Here is an 18,818-nt window from a genome sequence, read left to right on the forward strand (position 1 = left end):
GTTTAGGACTGGAAATAAACATTCAAAATAAGTAGAGAATGAAAAAATAATCTACAAAGACAAGGTTTGGAAAACACTCTTTGCAGAGTGCAACAATGAAAGAGTTTGCAAGCCGGTAACAGCTGGGAACATCGTTAGCATCTGGTAAGGGCTGGAAATAAACTTATTCAGAGCAAGTTAGAGCAATGAAAAAACCCTGCAAAGGGTTTGGAAAATATTCTTCGCAGAGAGAAACCATGAAAGAGCCTGCAAGGTAAGATCTGGGAAGATTGTTAGCAGTTAGTTAGGACTGGGGGGAAAAGCTACATTCAGATGCACCCAAATTATCAGCCTCTTTTAGGGAGGAAAAAGGTGCATCTTATATTCCAAAAAATAAGGTACAGTGTTCCCTCGCCACTTTGCAGTTCACCTTTTGCGGACTCGGTGCATCACGGGTTTTCATAAAATATTAATGGCTACTTCGTGGGAACTTGCCGGCTGAGACGCTACTTGCCTACATGAGATTGTAAACAACACACGATTGGATGATTGATGGAGAAGTGACCAACCAGAGAGTGCTGCTTTGTATCGCAGAGCCTGATTGGCTCAGTACAGTAGCACGTTGTTTACTTTACGTCTGTGCGCATCTTTCCCATCGTTGAGTCTGCTCCTATTCGGCCATTTCATGTAGGTTTAGGAATTCAAAACATTTTACAGTAAATGTAAAAGGTACAATACATGCACAGAACAGTGTGGGAATGGTTATTAAGGGAATGGGAAAGGTTTATGTAGTGTAAAAGTGTGGAGGAGGGTTTATAAAGCCTTAAAATAGTGTATAAATAAATAAATAAATATAGCGTCCCGACTTCACTAGAGGTTGGTTACACTTTTAATGAAAATAGTAAATAATCTTTGAAAACATAGCTGCAAATCTCTTATTTATCCTGAATCCCTGGACTGTCTGTCTGTCTGTCTATCGGCATATTCCTCATTATCACTGTGGATATTTACAATGAAAGCATATTCTGATTGAGTCATTCTGTGAGGGAGATAAATAGTTTCTAAATTCAGGTAGATGATTGATGGATGGATGGTTGGACAGACGGACGGACGGATGGATGATAGGTAGATCAAGGTAGGTAGATAGTCAGGCAGGCAGGTAGACAGACAGTGACTTCCTACCTAAGACATCTACCAGAATTGTGTAGAAGTGAATGTAAAAAATAATTTGATATATTCAGTTAATAAGAATTTATTTGCCAATGTTCATTCATAACAGGAAGATCTCAACTGATATTATCCATCAGGTTTTATTTAGTAATAAATATGGTCTGTTACCAACAGCTCCCGGGTATTCTTTATGACACAGCAGATACCTCAGAGCCTTAAGCTGCCAACTGCCTTCTAGAAACATCTCCCCCAACGACCATTGCAAATAGAACCTCAAGAGAAATAACAGAAGGGATGTTTATAATCTTACGCATTATGTCCGTGAAGCTAAAGGAGCCACATCATGTTGTTCTCCCTGTTAGTGAAGTTTTGGCTGTCCCCCATTATGGCAGTTGGCTCCTGGCCATGCAGCAATGAGCAAGTGATACATTCAATTCAGTCTGACTATTTGGTCACACCATCGTCAGGTATGCAGCTTACTTTCAGATACAATCACCCTTATATATTGCATCACCCTTGTGCAAATCATTTTTCACATGGAATTTCCCCAGCTCTTTATCTTGGAGAAAGGTTATTCATGAGCCTTGATAGGTTTGAAAACAGCATTCTTCCTCTAACCATCCCCAACGGTTATACAAGGTCACCTGCCACTGTTAGTGCTGCTGTCTTTGGGCAGAATACTATCGTGGCAGTGGTGAATGGTGTCGTCTTTCTATATCTGTATGACACATGGCAGAGATGGCTGCACTCAGAGGGGATTACTCATCCAGTTACTGAACTTGCCAGCTCCAAATGCTGCTTTGCTCTAAATGATCCTTCCTGTGACCAAATCAATGAACTTGTTCTGGCATATGACCCAGGCAAATTGGTTAGCACGAGTGAGATATTTTATTCACGAAATGGAGGATACGTATTTGAATCTTTAAAAAGTAGACCACATTTTGATGACATTCTGGTTGGTATCTATGTTTTTGCTTCTTCATCATGTTTTGGAATACTCCTCAAGGATGCCTTTGAAACAGAGATTACATACTTCAGATTTGGAGATATTGAATCCATAAAAAATGAAACAGGAACAACCTTTAGATCAAATTTCTCAGTTGGTTACAAAGTTGAAAGCACATATGCCCCTGGTATGAAAGGTTTTCTCTTACTATGGACTGACAAAACATTGATGAGCTCCTCAAATGATGGATTGACTACAGAACATATTGCTGTAGTTCCCACAGAAAGCTACCCCAATAAAACCCTTCCAGAAAATATTTGCTTTGTAGCTGCTACTAGTAATGAATTTGCAGTCCTCACTCAGACTCAGCTTTTCTACGGAAACCTGGACATGGTCAGTAGAAAAATGGTACATTTAGGAGACAACAATGTTTCCTTAGCCCATGCTTCTTGTGAAACTATGTTGTTTGAAAATATTGGAATACTTAGCATCATCCGTCCATTTCCAAGCACTACATCTAAATACTATCATTTTCAAAAATGCATCATCAACATCCAGGATAAACTCATGACTGTGCAGCCACCACTCCAATCCTGCCCAATGGAGATACTCACGGGTGATTTCCACAACAGAATGTATTATATTGATACATATCAGATTCTTAATTTGAATGCCACGTTTGTACCAAAGCCAGGGACTGATGCTTATCCATATGTAATGTTGAGCAATCCACAGATGCTGGGATTGGATGCACACATTGTGGACGATGGCTACACTTTTAATGGAAACCCTAAATACAGCTTGAAAATTAAATTATCAGAGCAACACTTCAATCTGAGGGTAGAAAAAGAAAACTCATCACTCTTTAAGCAGGTGACATCTGTAACTGTGGATATCTATAACAAAGGGATATTCTGCATTGACATGTATCCATTGACAGCTCTTATTACAGTGGACTGCCCACCTAAGAAACACATCAGAATTTTAAAGAGAACAACTGGTTGCAGTTTAGGTCTCTTTGAACCAACATTACTACAGAATGCGGTTTATTCAATTGATAAGAAGCTATATGATCCTTTGTTCCTTGGAAGAAAAAAATTAGTACAGGATGATCTTAATGTGTCCTACAAATATGACCTTTGGGGATGTCCCCTTCTCTTATTTTATGATAAGCCGTGGCTTCCAACTTTTGAATTATGGGACAATGATGAATTTGTGGAATACGTTTCTGCGGATTTTGTACTGTATGAAATAAATGGCATGCACAATTATGATTATCTCTTGAATGAAATAGAGGCCTATTGTTTGTCAGAGGCCCAGAACTGGACCAAACAATTAGCAAAGTTTCCAGGCTCTCCAGAAAGTGCATGGAGTAGATATAATTATGTGAGTTGCAAGAAATATAGAGGAAACACGTCTTTACCATCAGTTAACTCAAAGTACCAGGTTTTAAACAGGGATGAAGGAAACAGAATAATTTTTCCACAGTACAATGGCTTTTATATCTTCAGAGCTACTGTTGTAGATAATTTGTATAGCTATTGTGAACTTACCACAGTTTTCAGTGTGTACGTTCATGGAGCCCTCCCAAAAACTAAAGTCAGTGTTGGGAAAGCGCTAATTAGTTTTCTTGTTCTCATATTTGGCACAATGCTGATAGTTTATTTTTTTCTTAAATTACTAAAGGAGTACTCAAGAACGAAATAAATTTAAGTCTCATTTCACAACTTACTATAGAACAATAAATGTGGGTGTAATTATACTATTTTTTTCTGTTGCTTCCTGTTTCGAAATAAGAATTTACTGTAATAAATGTTATGTTTGTATATGTGCATGTATGTATGTATTCTGTTTCATTTTATCAAATTATTTTCATGAATATTTATTACATTAATGGTCACATGAATAATAAACTCTTTTTAGGACCGCTGATAAAAATTGACAATGTGTTATGTCCATTTTATTTTAATTTTCAGTGGCTGACAATGGCCTTATTTGTTTCTACTTTCTTCACCTCAAAATCTTAAATCTTGCAAGAACATATTTCAGGCTGTACACTGATAAATGAAATTGGTTAGTGTGTGCACAAAATATTTTACCCATCGTGATACATTCATTTCAAGTTTTAAAAACCACAGTGGGGAATGTAGTGAATATGATGCACAATTTTATTTTATTTATTTTATTTACAGCAAATTTGTTATAAATATAATACATTTCTTGAAAAGCTTAACTTTCTTTAAAAAAAACAGGTCAACTTAATTGCTCTAATTACATAATAAAGTGAATGAATTTAACTGACAAAACGTTTCTTTGTTTGAAACAGTGCATTTTGTAGAGATGAATGAGAAAATATTCAAACTGCTGTCAAAAATTGTAGAATATTAAGTGGAATTATATATGCAATTGCAGTAAGAATTGCTTAATAGTATGTGAGGCAAGTTGCAAATGCAACTTTTTAAAAATTGAAAATGAAAAACAGAAGATTTGGACTGGAATAAATTGGATCCTAGTTAACGTTACAGAAACAATATGATATAATCTATGGCTTACTCAAAAAAAGCCACCAAGGAACTTTTTTCCTAAATTTCCATGTAATACAGCCACAAATATAAACACATGCTGTACATTTTTTTTCAGCATTAAAATGTACAAGGATTTCCCAATTTTGTTCTTAGGAATCTTAAAAGTTATGTAGTTATTTCCATTTAACTTATGAAACATTTTTAAAAGAAAGAAACTGGAATTCAAGATGCCTAGTATTGTGAAACAAAAGTAGGCATGTAATCATATTATGTGGAAGATTTATCTACAATTTTTTAGCAGGTTATATGCCAATGTTGTAAGTTCAAAGAAATAACAGCACTTTTGTTTTGTTTTTAAACAAACCCCTCAGTCAAATACTGTTAATAATAATCAGGGCTGGCACTGAATTCTGTTGACTTGTTTCAATTAAAGTAACTTGATGGGAAAGCTTGATAAATATTCGTGGGGTTCCAAGATTATACACTCCAGGATGAACAAAGCAAGCCTTTAACTGAAGGTTAGATACTTCATAGGCTTTTAGCTGAAGCTTGTATTGTGTCTGCCCAAGCCAGGTAAATGAACCATGGATCTCAAGAGTTTCTGGACTGGAAAAGACAAAGCACAGGGGTCACAATTTCTTCCTGCTTATACCCTTGTTTTAAACAATGTACAGTACTACATATTTTTCGGAGTATAAGACACATCTTAGTTTTTGGGGAGGAAAATAGGGGGCGGGGGGGAAATCTACCTACTAGGTATTCATCTGGCTAGCATCATGTCTGTTCAGTTTCAGCACATTATTTTCATCCCCTGGTTAGGGCTGAAAAAGGAGTAGGAATGAAAGCAAGACTGCAAAACTTAGGGCAGGAAAAACTGCTTCGGAGGAAGTAAGAATAAAAAAAATGCAGCAAGGCAGGACGATTGTTATCCCCATGTTAGGACTGAAAAAGCCTTTTTCAGAAGGAGTAGGAATGAAAGCAAGCCTTTAAAGACTTACGGCTGAAAAAAACTTTCTTCGGAGGGAATAGAAAGCCAGGAATCATTAGCATCTAGTTAGGGCTGGGGAGAAAAGCTACATTCGAAGTATAAGAGGCACCCAAATTTTCAACTTCTTTTAAGGTGGAAAAAGGTACGTTTTATACTCCTAAAAATATATCATTTGTCCTCAATAGTTCACTTCTGGATGTTAACAAGAAATTTATGTAAAATACAGTATTTGCATTGAGCATAAAATTATAAATTGGAAAATTCTATTACTTAAACCTATACTACCCTAACCCTCTATTACCATTGTATGAAAAAGGTTTTAAGCATCCCAGATCAGACTAACAGCTTCACGCTGACATCATACAGAGTTATTTAGGTTATCAGTCAATAATTGTTAGTTCTAACCAAAAATGCCCATTCTGGTACTTCACCAATCTGAAACTTGTAAAACCATTAAACCAAATACAAATTAGAAATATGCTTTGATAAGCCCTGATGTTTGCATGTCTTAGGCAGGATATAATATTCTAAAGAATTTTCTCTAGGAATCTAATCCAGAGAACCTTCCCAAGTATAAATAGCTTATAAGCTGTAAAAATTACCTTCTTGTTTTATGTCGCAGATCAATTATCACATCAACATCAGCTTCAGAACAATTTGAAAGTAGAAGATTAACTGGAACTATACAAAGACTGGAAATAAAATTTGCATTAATTGCAACTAAATCAACTGATCATTTGAATCAATAGTAGTGCACAATCACTTTTGCTTTTTAAAAACAACAACCGTGAAATATGCTAGTTTTAAATAGAATATATAGTTACAGTCAACTGCCAAACAAAAATGAACCATTCTGGAGGAAAAAAAGTAGAACAGAATACAGTGATACCTCAAGATACGAACTTAATTGGTGCCGGGAGGAGGTTCGTAAGGTGAAAAGTTCGTAAGATGAAACATTGTTTCCCATAGGAATCAATGGAAAAGCAATTAATGCGTGAAAGCCCAAAACTGAGAAACCGGGAAGCCGGCCGCCACCACCAAAGGAGGCTTGAGCCTCCCTTTGCCCCACGCTGCTTCGCCCTGCCTGTTGTCCTGGGTGAAGTGCTGGGGGGAGGGAGTCAGGAAGGTCGTCCTGCTCCCCTCCCCAGCCAAAAACACAAAGACAGGCAGGGCGGAGCAGCGTGGAGCAAAGGGAGGCTGAAACCGCGGGCGGCTTCAGCTTCCCATTGCTCCGCGGGAGCGGCAGACCGCCTTTATATTTTTGGCTGGGGGGGGGGAAGCAGGAGGCGCAGGATCGGGTCGGCGGTGGGCGTGCTGTGAGGTAGCAGGTCAGCATCCTGGGCGGCTGGGCGGAGGGCGAGGAGGCGCGGCCGAGCGGACCTGGCTCCGGCTAGACCTCCAGCGAGAATGGGGCTGGCAGTGGGCGCGGCGGCAGCGGTAGCGGCGAGGTTGCGTCCGATTCGGGGCTGGCGGCCCCCAACGCAATGGGGAACATCGGCGCGGGAGGCAGGAGAGGACCGGGCGACTGGAGCAGCAGCGCGGCTTCTTTTTGCCTGGGAGGGAAGGTGAAATGCCGGCGGCTCTAGCAGCTGCTACGAGCGGCATTTCACCTTCCCTCCCAGGAAAAAAGATGCCGGGGAGAGGGGCACGCCTTCCGCCTGGGAAGTCCGGCCCCATCATCCCAGAATGCCGGCAACTTTTTGCCTGGGAGAGAAAGTGAAATGCCGCTCCTAGCAGCTGCTATGAGCGGCATTTCACCTTCTCTCCCAGGCAAAAAGATGCCGGGGAGAGGGGCACGCCTTCCGCCTGGGAAGTCCGGCCCCATCATCCCAGAATGCCGGCAACTTTTTGCCTGGGAGAGAAAGTGAAATGCCGCTCCTAGCAGCTGCTACGGGCGGCATTTCACCTTCTCTCCCAGGCAAAAAGATGCCGGGGAGAGGGGCACGCCTTCCGCCTGGGAAGTCCGGCCCCATCATCCCAGAATGCCGGCAACTTTTTGCCTGGGAGAGAAAGTGAAATGCCGCTCCTAGCAGCTGCTACGAGCGGCATTTCATCTTCTCTCCCAGGCAAAAAGATGCCGGGGAGAGGGGCACGCCTTCCGCCTGGGAAGTCCGGCCCCATCATCCCAGAATGCCGGCAACTTTTTGCCTGGGAGAGTCGGCTGCGGGCGGGAGGAAGGCGATTGTTCCGCTGCCGCCAGCAAGGCCTGGCTGGCAGCGGAAGATGTAATGAAGCCCACGGGGGATTCGCTTTCCTCCCGCCCGCAGCCGACTGACCGTGGGCTCCTTCGCAACCTCGGAGAGCTTCCAGGGCATGAAAGCTCACGAAAACCAGGAAGCTCTCCGAGGTCGGGAAGGAGCCCACGATCAGTCTCGGCTGCGGGCGGGAGGAAAGCGAATGCCACGGGGCTGGGCTCGGCTCCCCCCTCGGCTCCCCCCCTTACCAGCCCCGCCGCGGAACGCTCCATTCTGTTCCCTGCCGGCCTGATTGAGCGGCCGGCGGTCTCCATTCAGGGAACAGAATGGAGCCTTCCGCGGCGGGGCTGGTAAGGGGGGGAGCCGAGGGGGAAGCCGAGCCCAGCGTGGGCTCCTTCGCAACCTCGGAGAGCTTCCAGGGCATGAAAGCTCACAAAAACCAGGAAGCTCTCCGAGGTCGGGAAGGAGCCCACGATCAGTCTCGGCTGCGGGTGGGAGGAAAGCGAATGCCACGGTGCTGGGCTCGGCTCCCCCCCTTACCAGCCCCGCCGCGGAACACTCCATTCTGTTCCCTGCCGGCCTGATTGAGCGGCCGGCAGTTTCCATTCAGGGAACAGAATGGAGCCTTCCACGGCGGGGCTGGTAAGGGGGGGAGCCGAGGGGGAAGCCGAGCCCAGCCCCGTGGCATTCGCTTTCCTCCCGCCCGCAGCCGAGACTGATCGTGGGCTCCTTCGCAACCTCGGAGAGCTTCCAGGGCATGAAAGCTCACGAAAACCAGGAAGCTCTCCGAGGTCGGGAAGGAGCCCACGGTCAGTCGGCTGCGGGCGGGAGGAAAGCGAATGCCACGGGGCTGGGCTCGGCTCCCCCCTCGGCTCCCCCCCTTACCCGTTTGAGCGGCCGGCGGTCTCCATTCAGGGAACAGAATGGAGCCTTCCGCAGCGAGGCTGGTAAGGGGGGGAGCCGAGGGGGGAGCCGAGCCCAGCCCCGTGGCATTCCCTTTCCTCCCGCCAGCCCCTCAAGTTGGATGCACCCTCGCTGGCCCGCTCGGCCGCGCCGCCTCGCCCGCCGCCCGCCCAGGATGCAGACCTGCTGCCTCGCCCCACGCCCGCCGATCCTGCGCCTCCTGCTTCCCCCCCCCCAGCCAAATATACAAAGGCTGTCAGCCGCCGCCCGCGGAGCAATGGGAAGCTGAAGCCGGCGGCGGTTTCAGACTCCCTTTGTTCCAGGCTGCTCTTCCCTGCCTGTCAGACCGTCTCTGTGTTTTTCGCTGGGGGGGGGGAGAGCAGGAGGACCTTCCTGACTCCCTCCCCCAGCGCCGGACCTCCTGCCCTCTCTCCCAGACAAAACCCCAAAGTGGCCTCCCGAACCCGGAAAGAAGCCCCGCCGCCGGCTGTCACCTTTTAAAACAGCCGGGCGGCTTTCCAGCAGCCTCCGAACGCTGAACCCGGAAGTTCGGGTTTGGCGTTCATAACACGAAAAAAGTTCGTAGGAAGAGGCAAATTTTTCCTGAACCCCGGGTTCGTATCACGAGTTGTTCGTAAGACGAGGGGTTCGTATCTTGAGGTACCACTGTATTCTGCTTGCGGCGTAAATGAAAATATATATTATTTGACAGGTTTCTATTAGCATTCCAATTTGACATGACACTTACTGTCATTCCAATTTGACATGACACTTACTGTATATGTTAGATTTAGGTATCATTATCTGTGAAGGGAAGGGCTTCTTACATTCATAGAAAGAATTAAGATTTATTAAACATTTTCTATTGGAAAAAAAGGATGAGAAAGCCTCTCTTGAGCAGACTACAGTAACAAAAAAGAATCTCAAGCAATTATTTCTATTGAGAAAAAAAAATTCTACTGGATGCAACTACGGATCCAACCCACTGACTATAAACCTCCCAAGAAAGAATACTTCTGCTTTATATTTATACAAAGATTGTGTCAATTACTGTTAAAAATCAAACATGAGAAGTATTTCTTAAGATAAAGATAGAAAACAGAATAGCTAGGGCTATACATTCTTAAAACTTAAGATTTCAAAGTAACTTCATAAAATATCATGAAGGTTAGCTAAAAGTTATTTTATTTCAATGCAAGAGCACAAGAAAATAATTTATTGCAGATTTTCTTGTTAGGCGTTCTGTGTTGTTTCAGAAAAGAATCAAGCTAGAGCAGTGGTTCCCAACATTTTCTATACCCCGCACCCCTAGAATGGTTCTGATATATTCTCTCAACTCTTAAAAAAGTAAATAATTTTGAAACTTTTAAACCCAAGTTTAAACTCCAGAATATCATTTTGCACCCCAAGGGGGTATGTGAAATAGAATTTGAACTCTGCAGAAAAGGGGTGTTGGCTTACCTGAATGCCTTTTCTCAGTAGGTTGCACAACAGACTACAGTCTGATCTGCCCAGTTATTGAGTCTATGTTTCTTCCTGACCACTCCTCCATGCCTCTCTGAGTATACTCCAGTTTTCGTCAAATGATGGCTGAAATGAGTGAGACCTGCACACAATATTAGAGAGAAGGCGGCTCCAGATCCCATGAGCATTCTGCAGGATGGGGCTGGATTGTTGTGCAACCTACTGAGAACAGGAATTCAGGTAAGCCAGTGCCCCTTTTCCAGTAAGGTTGCAAAACAGTCCAGGAATGGGATGTACCAAAGCCTGGTATCCCTAAGGGCAGGAAGCCGTTAGGTCTGGAGCCCCCAAGGCTAAGTGGACCTGTTGTAAGACCCTCCTCCCAAATGAAGCCTCTGCTGAAGCAAAGACGTCCAACTTGTAATGTCTAATGAAAGAGATGGGGTGGTCTAAGTGGCTGCCCTGCAGATATCCTTGAGAGGGGCCGAGCAGCCCATGTAGCGGCGGTAGCTGCACTTCTCATGGAGTGCGGGCTGATACGTCTGGGAATCAGGAGAGACTGTGCTTCATATGCTTTAGCTATGCACACTCTGATCCTGTGACCAACAGTCAAGGATGACACCTTAACGCCCATAGAAGAGGATTGGAAAGAGACAAAGAGAGCTTCTGATCTCCTGGTGGGTGCTGTCCACTTGATATACATTTTTAAGGACCTACGTATGTCCAGTTTATGCCACCTTCGCTCCAAGGCATCAGAAGGCCAAGGGCAGAAGCTCAGCAGAACCAACTCCTGGGCCTGGTGGAAGTAGGAGTTGATCTTGGGAATGAAAGAGGGATCAAGTCTTAAGGTTACCTTATCCTAGTGGAAGATGTAGAGGTCACTTCTGACGGATAAGGCCCCCAATTCAGAGATACACCAAGTGGATGTTACGGTGACCAGGAACAGCACCTTGAGCATCATATATCTTAGACTGGTAGTCCACAGGGGCTCAAAGAGAGTCTCTGTCAAGGCATGAAGTACTTTGGGAAGATGCCAGGTAGGGTATCTGTCGACTGATGGGGGACACCAGTTGCTGATGCCTCTGAGAAAGACTCAAATGTCAGGGTGGTGTGACAAAGGGGGCTTTTTGCCACCAGCCAGTACCATACTAGTCCCGAGTCTACGGACAGGGGCAGCATACAAATCTAATAAATAAATAAAATAAATAAATAGACAATGCTGCAACTTGCCGTCGCAAACTGCCATGAACTAGGCCTCTGTCCAGTTTGTCCTGGAGGAAATCTAGATCCTGTGAAAAAGAGGCTGAGGCAGGCTCAATGCAAAGCAGTCAGTACCATTTGACAAATGTTGCCATGTGGCATTATATATACTGATGGTGGATGGGTGGATTGGTGGATTGGTTCCTGGCCGCCTGTACAGTCTGAATGACTTTTTCAGAGTAATTCTTACTCCTCAAGCGGCAGCCACTGAAACTCCAGATCAGTATTGGGTTCCTAATGATATGGGCCACACTGTAGCTCCAGTAGGGAAAATGGAACTGCGTGCGCAGCTCTGTGTCCCTGGTGCACCCAACTCCATATCCCGGCACACACACATGCATTGTCCGAATGAGATTTTGCTTCTGCACATGAAGCAAAATCTCATGAGCAGACGTGCGCACAAGCAAGATTTCGGCAATTATTTCCTTAAATGCACATGCGCAGAAGCAAAATCTCTCTCAGACGCACAGGAGCTGCCTCTGATTAAGATTCATCAGAGTGGTCTGATTGAGGCCTCGTAGGAACCTCGCAGGCAAAGGGGTCCTCACCTCCAACCAAATGTCTACACTCCCTGGAAGTTGTGCGAGGAAAGACTTTCGGAGAGAAGGCCTGTGAAGAAATCACTGGGTGATCCTGCATGGAGCACAGAACCATCACTGTAAGGGAGTCGGTGCTCTCTAGCAGCCTGTTGGCCCATAACAGATTGAGGTTTCTCTTTTGACTTAGAAGACCTTTTGCCCTCCTTGTGTGACTTGCCTGAGGCCTTTCTGGATACAGAGGCCTCCACCTGTTCCAATGCATGGGAAAAATCTGCCATTCTGCAAAATAAGTTGCTAGGAAAGGCGGGATCACTGGAGAATGACCAAAATCAAAAACCCAACTGGATAAGGCTTGTCCAAACCTGAGCAGCCACACAATAATTGATGGCTGAAGGTTCAAGCCAAAAGGTGAAGACTAGACCACACCTGACTCCTGAGAGGCTTAGGCCAAGGCAGGGTTGGTCAGCACCTGCATACAAAGGTACAATAATAATAGAGTCCAGTGAGCCTGATACTGTAAGCCCGGCTGGGCTTCCCGAGAGGAGGACAGCCAAGAACCTGGTATGGGACTCTGGTAGAGTAATCCTCCAAAGGGTGATAGAGGTAAAAGGCTGATGTACAAGGAAGCATATGAAATGGCCGCTTGAGGCTCCTAAAATGGCCACTGAAGCCTTGAGAGAAGGCCTGGACACAATATGGCCATTCAAGGCTCTCCAAATGGCTGCCGCAGCCTTGAATAAGGCGTGAGCACAGGGCCAGGTAATAAGGCACTTTAGATGGCTTAGTGGACTCCTAGCAATCAGCTTCATTGGCTCCATTGGAAGGAGACGCCAGAGAAAAGCAAGCCAGGGGAAAGTACATAGAACAGTGAATTGCTCAGTGCCTCCGTATGCCCAAACTGAATGTAAGACCAATGAATTTTTAGAGGTCCCCCAGGTACCCACATAACAATGAAGTACTGCCAGCAGAGCTGCCATTGGATCAGGACAATGGGGCTGCGCTAATGATTGAGCAGCTGGAAGAAAGGGTATGGCTGCAGAGGTAGCAAGTTGCTGGGAAGGATCCAAATGGATACCCACGATCCAAGAGGCCAGAATCGGCAGAATTCGGTGGCAACAAGCCAACTGCTGTTGAAAGGTCCAAAGGGCTTGTTGGCTTGAATTGTCTTTGGAAAAAAATTGTTTCCTCTGATAGGATTGATTTAGAGTGGCCAAATTGAAAGGAATAAACCTGAATCCTTAAGTCCAGATGTCCAGGAATGGTTTTGCTAGAGACAAAACCGCAAAGACAACTGTTTTAGATCTGACTGAGTTGGAAACTGGGGCATGCTCAGAGAAGCATGGAGGAGTGGCCGGGGGGAAATGCAGACTCAATAACTGGGCAGATCAGACTGTAGCAACCCATTCCTGGACTGTTTTGCAACCTTACTGAGGAACAAACTACATTCTTTCCATCTCATCAGCACAGATGTACTAATGGTCCCCAAGCAAATCACTCCCTAACCCAATGTATTTGCTCATGCTCAATGGAAAAATATGCTTCACTTGCAGACTTGCATAAATAATATTTTATGCTTTGCACTGAAATGTTATAACAAGTGCCATATTTACATTTCCAAAAAGGAGGAAAAATGGCTGGAAGTTTAATGCTGGTTACAATCTAGAGTAAAAAGAAAAAATATTCAAACCTTTTCTGATTAAAGGAGTGATTAAATGTTTCAGGATAATGAAGACTAGTTTTAATAAGATTAGAAAACTCTTCCGCAGTTGGTTTGGATGATGCAGTAGTGTTTTCTTGGCGAACAAGATTTGAAAGGCCTATTTCTGTGGATTCCTATAACATAAAATGTATTAAGAAAATATTTTGGTTCAAGAAAGACTTGAAATTATATATATGACAAATGGACTATATCATATAAATAAAGAAAAAATCAGTCAGTGGGTTATACTGTACTTATGAATCAAGTGAAGCAGGTAAAAAATACCAAAAAATGTATAAGATATCTGGTGATATAATTGCAGAGAATTCACATAATTAAATGATTGTTTTTATAAGGTATAAAACACTTGATAATCAAATTATTCTGAAAATGTTTCAAGCACAAGGAGTTCAGTTTCTTTTAAGCTTGAAATACTTTCAGAATGATCAAAATAGCCTGTTTCTAATGTGAAAAAAACAGTAATTTGAAACATTTTTTATTTATTTCTAACTCTTCTATACTTATGATTATACCAAGGCATAATTTTTTATTATTATTATTATTATTATTATTATTATTATTATTATTCATTAGATTTGTATGCCGCCCCTCTCCGCAGACTCAGGACGGCTCACAGCAGTGATAAAACAATATACAGTAATTTGGGATAATCTTTAATATACAGACAGTTCCTACATCCTCTTTTTGTTTATTTCACATGAAAATAGTTCCATGTGGAGATTAAACATTTTTAAAATAATATTAATGCTTTTTGAAGCAGAGGGTAATGGTTAGAGAAACCAAATTCATTAACAATGTAATTATTCTAATGCAAGGAATTCACAAATGCAGAACAAACCTTCATCTTGTGATGAAAAATATTAAACTTTGCTCATGCCCTTGGCCCATGATTATAAAAAGCCTCATCTTTCCCCTTATGTTGCAAATAACTAGTTAGAAAAATAAACCATGTATAGTACTATACAAATGTATTTTCCCTAGAATTTCAGTACCTGCTCCAAGTCCTCCCAATCAGAATTTCCAAGTATTTTTTTAAAGCCCTATGAAACATAAAAGTAGATTACACCAAGATGCATCAACATTATATAATATATAATCTTTATAAAGATTGTAGTGAAACATTTGAAAAGTAAAATGCATTTTCTTAAACCTGACTAAGAATTTGACATCTGTAAGTGAAGAAAGCAATACAGTGATACCTCGTCTTACAAACGCCTCGTCATAAAAACTTTTCAAGATACAAACCCGGGGTTTAAGATTTTTTTGCCTCTTCTTACAAACTATTTTCACCTTACAAACCCACCACCGCTGCTGGGATGCCCCGCCTCTGGACTTCCGTTGCCAGCGAAGTACCCGTTTTTGTGCTGCTGGGATTCCCCTGAGGCTCCTCTCCATGGGAAACCCCACCTCCGGACTTCCGTGTTTTTGCAATGCTGCAGGGGAATCACAGCAGAGGAATCACAGCATCGCAAAAACAAGCGCTTCGCTGGCAATGGAAGTCCGGAGGTGGGGTTTCCCAGCAAAGGGAGCATCAATGAAATCGCAGCATCGCAAAAACACAGAGGTCCAGATGTGGGGTTTCGAGGACTTTGGTGTTTTTGCTATGCTGCGATTTCATTGATGCTCTCTTTGCTGGGAAACCCCATCTCCGGACTTCCATTGCCAGCGAAGCGCTTGTTTTTGCGATGCTGGGATTCCTCTGCTGGGATTGCAAAAACACAGAAGTCCGGAGGTGGGGTTTCCCATGGAGGGGAGCCTCAGGGGAATCCCAGCAGCACAAAAACGGGCGCTTCGGCTGGCAAAAGGGGTGAATTTTGGGCTTGCACGCATTAATCGCTTTTCCATTGATTCCTATGGGAAACATTGTTTCGTCTTACAAACTTTTCACCTTAAGAACATAGAAACATAGAAACATAGAAGTCTGACGGCAGAAAAAGACCTCATGGTCCATCTAGTCTGCCCTTATACTATTTTCTGTATTTTATCTTAGGATGGATATATGTTTATCCCAGGCATGTTTAAATTCAGTTACTGTGGATTTATCTACCACATCTGCTGGAAGTTTGTTCCAAGGATCTACTACTCTTTCAGTAAAATAATATTTTCTCATGTTGCTTTTGATCTTTCCCCCAACTAACTTCAGATTGTGTCCCCTTGTTCTTGTGTTCACTTTCCTATTAAAAACACTTCCCTCCTGGACCTTATTTAACCCTTTAATATATTTAAATGTTTCGATCATGTCCCCCCTTTTCCTTCTGTCCTCCAGACTATACAGATTGAGTTCATTAAGTCTTTCCTGATACGTTTTATGCTTAAGACCTTCCACCATTCTTGTAGCCCGTCTTTGGACCCGTTCAATTTTGTCAATATCTTTTTGTAGGTGAGGTCTCCAGAACTGAACACAGTATTCCAAATGTGGTCTCACCATCATTCTATATAGTGGGATCATAATCTCCCTCTTCCTGCTTGTTATACCTCTAGCTATGCAGCCAAGCATCCTACTTGCTTTCCCTACCGCCTGACTGCACTGTTCACCCATTTTGAGACTGTCAGAAATCACTACCCCTAAATCCTTTTCTTTTGAAGTATTTGCCAACACTGAACTGCCAATACAATACTCAGATTGAGGATTCCTTTTCCCCAAGTGCATTATTTTACATTTGGAAACATTAAACTGCAGTTTCCATTTCTTTGACCATTTATCTAGTAAAGCTAAATCATTTACCATATTACAGACGCCTCCAGGAATATCAACCCTATTGCACACTTTAGAGTCATCGGCAAATAGGCAAACCTTCCCTACCAAACCTTCCCCCATGTCACTCACAAATATATTAAAAAGAATAGGACCCAGAACAGATCCTTGTGGCACACCGCTTGTAACCTGACTCTGCTCAGAATACTCGCCATTAACAATAACTCTCTGATGTCTACGCTTCAGCCAGCTGCAAATCCATTGAACTATCCAGGGATTAAGTCCAATCTTCACTAATTTATCTATCAGCTCTTTATGTGGAACCGTATCAAAGGCTTTGCTGAAGTCCAGGTAGGCAATATCCACGGCACCACCTTCATCCAACACCTTTGTGACATAGTCAAAGAAATCAATGAGATTAGTCTGACATGATTTGCCTTCAGTAAAGCCATGCTGATTTGGGTCTAATAAGTTATTGTTTTTTAGGTGCTGATTTATCCTCTTTTTGAGTAGAGTCTCCATCATTTTAACTACAACTGATGTCAAGCTAACTGGCCTGTAGTTACCAGCTTCTTCTCTACTGCCCTTCTTGTGAATAGGCACAACACTGGCCATTCTCCAATCCTCAGGAACTTCTCCTGTTAACAAGGATTGGTTAAACAAATCAGTCAGGGGGGTAGCAATGACAGATCTGAGTTCTTTAAGAACTCTGGGGTGGATGCCATCTGGACCCATTGCCTTATTTATCTTTAATCGTTCAAGTTCTTCTAAGACATCGGTTTCTAAGATCACTGGAGCTGAATCCGTACAGCTGGAAGCAATGCTATATCCCTCTATAGTATTATTTTGTAAGGTGTCTTTTGAGAAAACTGAACAGAAGTAGCTATTGAAATGGTCAGCGATCTCCTTATTCCCATTAATGCATGTATTATTCCTGGTACTAAGCTTCGTGATGCCGCAGTTTTTCTTCTTCTTATCATTAATATATCTGAAGAAGGTTTTATCCCCCTTCTTTACAGATTTGGCAATTTCTTCCTCTTTTGAGGCTTTAGCAGCATATATTATCTGTTTCGCCTCCTTCTGTCTCATTTTATATACCTCCCTATCAGCTATACTTCCAGACTCTTTATACCTCCTATAGGCAGCCTTTTTTTCATTGACTATAGCCCTTACATCATTGCTAAACCATAGCGGTTTCTTCTTCCTTTTACCTTTAGTTATTTGTCTTACATACAGTCCAGTGGCTTTTAAGATGGCCTTTTTTAATACAGTCCACTGGATGCTCGCTCCTGCCATTTTATCCCTCCCCTTTAATTCATTATCTAAATATTCTCCCATTGCATTAAAATTTGTTTTTCTGAAATCCAATACTTTGGTTGCATTATAGGATTGCTCACAATGAGTTTTTACATCAAACCACAAACATAGATGGTCACTGCAACCTAAATTTTCTCCCACCTTGACATCTGAAACCCAATTCCCATTCGTAAAAACTAAATCTAGAATATTCTCCCCTCTAGTTGGTGTCTTAACCAGCTGTGCCAGAGCTGCTCCTGTAAAGGCCTCTACTATATTCTTACTTTTGCATGTAAGGGCACTGGGGATATTCCAGTCAACATCAGGCATGTTGAAATCACCCATAACCACAATATCTCCCTTTACTGCCATTTGGGTAATTTCATCCACCATCTTGTTGTCATATTCCTCGGATTGCCCTGGAGGCCTATAGATCACCCCAATTCTAATGACAGAACCTTCTTTATTTTGCATGCAAATCCAGAGAGTCTCTAGATCTTGACACGTATTTTGAATTAGTGTTGTTTTTAGACTTTCTTTAATATAAATGGCTACTCCACCTCCCCTTCTCTCTATTCTATCCTTCCTATACAGTGTATATCCTGGTATATCCTTGTCCCGGAACCAATTAAGTTTGTAAGACAAGGTATCACTGTATATGGCTTTCCAAACTAAAGAGATAATTAAGCCTCGACATTTTCTAAGCATATTTCTTTGTTGTGTGCTCCTCCAGAATGGTTGAAATAAATTCACAACAATTGGCCGCTATACCTGCAACCCTCTTTACTCATAAAAGATCAAATAGCATAAAGATTAGGACTTCCAGTCAGCCTCTTTTCCAAAAAGAGGAACAAAATTCAAAGTCCAATTATAGAGATATCAATTTAATGGCTGTCATAAGTAAACTTGATGCAACATTATCTGAATTAATAATTCTTAGATCAGCTGGACAGAGCACGGCTCTTGTAGATGAATTGAAGTGATTTAGGTCAGCTGGATAGTGATAAAATTTATGCCTGATTCTATTTATCTTATTTTAATTCCAATATATTTTAAAATATAAACATACACTTTTCAAATCAATCAATCCAAGCTTGTCAGCCTTTCATAATCTTGAAGACTTGGTTCTTTCATATGGCTC

At 42.7% G+C, this 18,818-nt stretch overlaps 2 protein-coding genes across 3 annotated transcripts in view; one reads left to right on the plus strand and one right to left on the minus strand.

The window, feature by feature from the left end:
* Positions 1-1,492: 1,492 nt before the first annotated feature.
* Positions 1,493-3,802, plus strand: LOC139165464 (cation channel sperm-associated auxiliary subunit delta-like). Its single transcript, XM_070748640.1, has one exon. The coding sequence runs from the start codon at positions 1,493-1,495 to the stop codon at positions 3,800-3,802; it is 2,310 nt and encodes a 769-aa protein (XP_070604741.1).
* Positions 3,803-4,245: 443 nt separating this feature from the next.
* Positions 4,246-18,818, minus strand: part of TRAPPC8 (trafficking protein particle complex subunit 8) — a 91,560-nt gene continuing 76,987 nt past the window's right edge. For both annotated transcript variants that reach the window (XM_070747694.1, XM_070747693.1), the window contains 4 exons: positions 14,679-14,726; positions 13,654-13,799; positions 6,211-6,300; positions 4,246-5,226 (listed from right to left, as the gene is read on the minus strand). In XM_070747694.1, the coding sequence (XP_070603795.1) occupies positions 4,992-5,226; positions 6,211-6,300; positions 13,654-13,799; positions 14,679-14,726 (519 nt within the window). In that variant the 3' untranslated portion in view covers positions 4,246-4,991. The remainder of the gene's footprint in view (positions 5,227-6,210; positions 6,301-13,653; positions 13,800-14,678; positions 14,727-18,818) is intronic.

Source organism: Erythrolamprus reginae, chromosome 3 (genome assembly GCF_031021105.1).
Source record: "Erythrolamprus reginae isolate rEryReg1 chromosome 3, rEryReg1.hap1, whole genome shotgun sequence".
NCBI classification, from domain to species: domain Eukaryota; kingdom Metazoa; phylum Chordata; class Lepidosauria; order Squamata; family Dipsadidae; genus Erythrolamprus; species Erythrolamprus reginae.